At 49.9% G+C, this 6,461-nt stretch overlaps 1 protein-coding gene across 1 annotated transcript in view; it reads left to right on the forward strand.

Moving 5' to 3' along the window:
- LOC134033921 (teneurin-3) overlaps nt 1-6,461 on the forward strand; it is a 111,538-nt gene that overhangs the window by 103,990 nt on the left and 1,087 nt on the right. Inside the window, exons 8-11 of the mRNA XM_062478204.1 lie at nt 2,666-2,880; nt 3,987-4,194; nt 5,251-5,352; nt 5,609-5,803. Of these exons, the coding sequence (XP_062334188.1) occupies nt 2,666-2,880; nt 3,987-4,194; nt 5,251-5,352; nt 5,609-5,803 (720 nt within the window). The remainder of the gene's footprint in view (nt 1-2,665; nt 2,881-3,986; nt 4,195-5,250; nt 5,353-5,608; nt 5,804-6,461) is intronic.

Below are 6,461 nucleotides of genomic sequence, written 5' to 3' on the forward strand. Positions count from 1 at the left end.
GTGTGTGTGTGAGGGTCAAAATGAGAGGTAAATCCAGTTCCCCTCCTATCTGGCCCTCTAGAAGGTTCTCACACTGTCTGTTCTATCTTGTGTGCACTGCACACACACACTACTCCCATCTAACACTTTCTGCGACTCACACAGAGACACTGTCTCATATTCACACAACAACGCCACTTAATTGACCCAGTCAGTCTTCTATCTCAGTCCTTTCACACGGTTCCTATCATATAAAGAGCTTTAGAACCTTCCCATCAAGGCTGTCCAAGTGTCTTTCCTTGCTCATTTGTCCTCAGAACCAATATCTCTTGACTCCTGGCCGCTCCAGTGTCCCATCCTCCCATCCTCTTCTCACAAAATAGCTCTAAAGCTGTTTCTTATGGAGATTCCAGCTTGCTGCCTGTATAGAGGATGGTAGAGATGCTAACATATTCATGCCGTCTCTTGGAGGGTAGGTTGGGAGCTACAATATGATCAGTGCTAACAGTGCTGTCCCTCCCTCCCTCTCGTCTCTAACAAGATCTCCAGCCCTTGTAGCAGTCTGTTAATTAACTCATTAGGCATCCAAACACACACACCGTCGTCAACACAAAAACACAGAGCAGACAAACACGCATACACACATACAGTGTACACAGACACACACACAGACACACACACACACACACACACACACTCTTCTAATCAATACAGCCAGCCAGTCCTTTTCTTTTCCTTCTCTCCTCCTTCAGCTAACCTTGGCCTCTCTCTCTCTCTCTCTCTCTCTCTCTCTCTCTCTCTCTCTCTCTCTCTCACACACACTTTTGTCTGCAGTGACTCTGTCAACTGGCATGGATTAATGGGTTTTTGCAAATAAACAGGCACGCACACACACACAAACACACACACACCACTCACACATAGACAGACAATAGCGATGGTTCTATCCAATTAAGCATATGATTGTTCCTGCAGGCTAAACAGATGGACCTTCATCAGGTGAGAACAGAAATACAGAGTGAAAGAGAGAAATCAGCAGGCTAATATAATGATATTGTGATTCTATAAAATAAAATTAATCTGTTCGGCAGACAGGTTGTGTTGTCTTCGGGCACTGTGTATCCACTCAGGGTGTGTGGATGGTGTGGACAGTGATGGAGAGAGGAGGGTGGGGCAGGAGAGAGAAAGACAGAAGAGAGAGGTGGAGAGGGAGAGAGTGTGTTTGTCCTCAGGCTAAGCTCACCACAGCCCTAACAAGCAGCGTTTGTGTCTAATTGCATCCTCGCAAACGGGAATTGAGCTCTTTGTACACTCGCTTTACTGCCTCAAACACACACAAACTCAAACACACACGGGTGAAAACACACACTCAAACACACAGAGAAAACACACGTAACAGAAAAACCCATACACACACAGGCAGACAAAGACAGACTATACATATTTAAAACAGACACACAACCAAACACACACTGTGACCCCTTGAAACACTTCTAGTCTAATTAATGAGATATTAATGGCAGCTGCTGCCTATTAGTGAGAACCACAGAGCCATGCAGATCTCCCTGGTGGCCCGCTTTCTTTCTCTGACGCATTCTATGCATGTGTGTGTGTGTGTGTGTGTGTGTGTGTGTGTGTGTGTGTGTGTGTGTGTGTGTGTGTGTGTGTGTGTGTGTGTGTGTGTGTGTGTGTGTGTGTGTGAATGCACGTGTGAGTTGCAGTACGTAATGTCTAGCTGTTGCCATGAACCATATGGTGTTTGCCATTAAGGTAATGTTCTGGCATGTATGCATAGTGTGTGTGGTATAGTTATTGTCTAGGTATTAGGGGGTGTGTGTGTTGCAGTAGGTGTATGTACGTAATGTCTAGACTTCTTTGATCCCGAGGTCTCAAGTCCAGATGGAAAGTTGTGGTGTTGCCAGGTTATGCTATCCTGACCTTTTACACGTCTACATTTCATGTATATGTGTTTTAGTATTGCAGGATTCTGGTTTGGATCCAGTTCACTGCTACCAGCTGTTGCTCAAAGTAAAATAAAACTCTCCTCTTCCCATCTCCTCCTCCTCCCTCCACCGTCTCCTCCCCCCTGCTGCATCCTCCCTCCCTCCTCTCCTCCCCCCTTCCTCATCCTGTTCCCCTCCTCCTCCCCTCTCTCTCCTCCCTCCTCTCCTCCCCCCTTCCTCATCCTGTTCCCCTCCTCCTCCCCTCTCTCTCCTCCCTCCTCTCCTCCCCCCTTCCTCATCCTGTTCCCCTCCTCCTCCCCTCTCTCTCCTCCCTCCTCTCCTCCCCCCTTCCTCATCCTGTTCCCCTCCTCCTCCCCTCTCTCTCCTCCCTCCTCTCCTCCCCCCTTCCTCATCCTGTTCCCCTCCTCCTCCCCTCTCTCTCCTCCCTCCTCTCCTCCCCCCTTCCTCATCCTGTTCCCCTCCTCCTCCCCTCTCTCTCCTCCCTCCTCTCCTCCCCCCTTCCTCATCCTGTTCCCCTCCTCCTCCCCTCTCTCTCCTCCCTCCTCTCCTCCCCCCTTCCTCATCCTGTTCCCCTCCTCCTCCCCTCTCTCTCCTCCCTCCTCTCCTCCCCCCTTCCTCATCCTCTTCCCCTCCTCCTCCCCTCTCTCTCCTCCCTCCTCTCCTCCCCCCTTCCTCATCCTCTTCCCCTCCTCCACCCTCTCTCTCCTCCATCGCTCCTCCAGGTAAGCTGGGTGTGTTCCAGCAGGAGAACAACACGGTGGACACAGGGGAGGTGGACGTGGGCAGGAGGGCCGTGCAGGACGTTCCTCCTGGGATCTTCTGGCGCTCCCAGCTCTACATCGACCAGCCCCAGTTCCTCCGCTTTAACATCTCCGTCCAGAGAGACGCACTGGTCGGAGTGTACGGACGCAAGGGCCTGCCTCCCTCACACACACAGGTACACACACACACAGGTGCACATTCGGTCATAGACAGGTACACACACACAGGTGCATACACACACACACACAAGTGCACATTTGGTCACACACAGGTACACACACACACAGGTACACATTCGGTCACACACATGTACACATACACACACACACAGGTACAGACACACAGGTACACACACACAGGTGCACATTCGGTCACACACAGGTACACATACACACACACACACACACGCAGGTACACACACACACACACAGGTGCACACTCGGTCACACGCAGGTACATACGCACGTCAGCATGTCATCTGTTTCTGTGCAATAGAGTCTGTCACAATCATACTCTGTCAAGGACGCTCCAGACACATGCACACTGCTGTGGAAGGGATGTCTGCGCCCCAGTAATGGAGGTTTAATTGGTGACAAAGGCCTGTGTGATGTCTGTGAGACTAACACAGCCTACAGTGTTAATAGCCTTAATCAATACGGTTCTCCAAGGTAATAAACACACTCACACACAGCGCACATTGAAGAGGTATTGACATGGCAGTCATGTTGGACTGGAGAAAAATTAACTGATGTTTTTCACTTTCAAGGTAAAATGATGTGTTCATGTGTTTGTGTGTGTCTGTGTGTTTGTACGTGTGTGTGGGTGTGTGTGTGTTTGTGTGTGTCTGTGTGTGTGTGTGTGTGTGTGTGTGTGTGTGTGTGTGTGTGTGTGTGTGTGTGTGTGTCAGAGATAATATTGGCTTTCTTTTCTTGTTCACACGTTCATGATTAATTGCAAAAAACAAGAAGTGTGAGAAATGAAAAGATGAATAACAGGGTCCCTAGAGAGATGGAGGGAATCAGAGAGGGGGATGGAAGGAAGACAAGGGGATAGAGGGAATGAGAGAGAGTGAGAGAGAAAGAGAGAGAGAGAGAGAGAGAGAGAGAGAGAGAGAGAGAGAGAGAGCTAGAGAGAGAGAGGGGGGGAAGAGAGGTAGAGATCAAGAGAGAGTGATGGCAAGGAATAGAGAGAGAGCTAGAGAAAAAATTGAGAACTTTGTGGAGAGTTGTTTTCATCCATCCTCTTAAAAAATCTGTATTCAAACTGTGTGTGTGTCTCCAGTATGATTTTGTGGAGCTTCTGGATGGCAGTCGTCTGGTCTCCAAGGAGAAACGAGGCCTGGAGTCTGAGGGCGGGGGCAGGCGCGCCCGCTCAGTCAGCCTGCAAGAAGCTGGCTTCATCCACTTCTTGGATACTGGTACCTGGCACCTGGCCTTCTACAACGACGGGCGCAACACGGAGCAGGTGTCCTACAACACCATTGTCATAGGTACACGCTAACTTTCCTCTCTCTCTCTCTCTCTCTCTCTCTCTCTCTCTCTCTCTCTCTCTCTCTCTCTCTCTCTCTCTCTCTCTCTCTTTTCTCCATCCCTGCCTTTTACTCTATTTCCTGTTCTGCATTCCTGTCTCCCTACATGTCTCCATCTCCCTGTTCACCCCCTCCAGTGAGTCCTTCCACCCATGAACCCAGTGAAATGTGAGGAGACACACGATATTTGCTGATTAGCATGTGGGCAGTAGCTAGTGCTGTGTCTCATCAGGAGAAGGACTAGATTACAGGTTAGCGAGCTAACTGCCAACCACTTGGAATTTAGAATGGATTATTTGTCTGTCAACGAAGCGGGCCCTCCCAGCAGCCAGTCGGCCGGTTGGAGAAGCGTGTGTGTGTGTGCGCGTCTGTGTGTGTGATTGGAAGGCTCTGTCAGACTGTCGTGTAAAGCTGGGGAGATCAGGACGCTGGTCAGCTAATGAAATTATTGACAGCAGCAGTGTAATAGCACTGATGTTAGGACTCTGCTGAGACATGGTAATAAAGAGCTGCCCTCGCTTTCTCTCTCACACACACACACAGACTCAACCGTGTATAGAGGCAGTGTAGGTACTGTATGATTGATCCAGCTGAGGTCAACAGGTGTAGAAACTCTGCTCAGCCCAACTGTTTACCCTGTCTACTCTACATCTGGTCCTGGTCTCTGGTCTCTCTCTACCTGGGAGGGAGGGAGGGAGGGAGGGATAATCTGGAAGGGGAGAGAGACGGAGAAAAACTAGTCTGTGAGCTGGATAATACTTGGTAATAAGGTGTTGATTGGTTGACTACGGCAAGCAGAGAGGACCAAGATTTTCCTAATCATACATCTGGAGAAGCTGCTGATTGCTGTGTGTGTGTGTCTGGATGGGAGTGTGTGTCTGCATGTGTGTGTGTGTGTGTCTGGATGTGTGTCTGCATGTGTGTGTGTGTGTATGGATGTGTGTGTATGCGTACTCTGTCAGCCAACCCAATTAACACACTCTCTCTCTCTGCTCCCCTCTCCATCTCACCAATCAGAGTCCGACACGGATTGTCCACACAATTGCCATGGCAACGGTGACTGTGTGTCTGGAAAGTGTCGCTGTCTAGCTGGGTTCCTCGGTCCTGACTGTTCAAGAGGTAAGACACACACACTCGCACACACACACACACACCCAGAGAGACACATCTGTGATAATTGGGTTCAGATTGCTATCCCAGACAGCATGGTAGAGTTTGGAGGCACTGGTTCAATAAATCCTCCATTAGTTATCACTACAGACACTACTCTTTCTCTAACCCTCTCCTCTCTCCATCCATCCATCCCCTTCTCTCTCTCTCTCTCTCCTTTCTCTCTCTCTCTCTCTCTCCCCTCTCTCTCCCCCCCCCCTCCCAGTGGAGTGCCCGGTCCTGTGCAGTGGTAACGGCCAGTACTCCCGCGGGCGCTGCCAGTGCTTCAGTGGGTGGAAGGGGACAGAGTGTGACGTCCCCAGTAACCAGTGTGTGGACATCCACTGTGGAGGCCACGGCATCTGCATCATGGGTAGCTGTGCCTGCAACACGGGCTACAAGGGAGACAACTGTGAGGAGGGTACGTTCCTGCTGCTGCTGGCTGGCTGGCTGGCTGACTGGCTGGCTGGGGGGGGGGGGAATGGCTGGGAATTAATGTGTGTGTGTGTGTGTGTGTGAGAGGTGTTTTGCATATGTATGGAGGGTGTGCTGTGAGGTTTGTGTGTCCCCTCCTTCCCCCTAGCCATCCTGACTTGCTCTCCATCCATAATAAGCATGACCAGCCACTTAACAGTTCAATATTCCAGTAGCAATTTTTGTGTTCTCCACCTGACAGAGCATCTAATCACTATGCTGAGAGAGAGAGAGAGAGAGAGAGAGAGAGAGAGAGAGAGAGAGAGAGAGAGAGGGGACTTCTCTTTTGGACTTGTGACTTTTTGGAAAACGGTCAATCGTGCCAGGATTTTAATGGACTGTCGACATAACGACCTAGGTGGAACGAAGGTTTTAGAACGGCAGAGGAAATCTCAAACTGCGATCGAAAGACAGAGAAAAAGAAAGAGATAATGGATAGAGATGGAGGGAGGGAGAGAGAGAGAGAGACAGAGAGAGAGAGAGAGAGAGAGAGAGAGAGAGAGAGAGAGAGAGAGAGAGAGAGATGTATGTATGCCTGTGAGACTCTTGTCCATAGAAATAGAAAGGATCAATCTTATTGATTCCTCTCCTGAGTTGATAAATCA

This window comes from Osmerus eperlanus, chromosome 14 (genome assembly GCF_963692335.1).
Source record: "Osmerus eperlanus chromosome 14, fOsmEpe2.1, whole genome shotgun sequence".
Classification (NCBI taxonomy): domain Eukaryota; kingdom Metazoa; phylum Chordata; class Actinopteri; order Osmeriformes; family Osmeridae; genus Osmerus; species Osmerus eperlanus.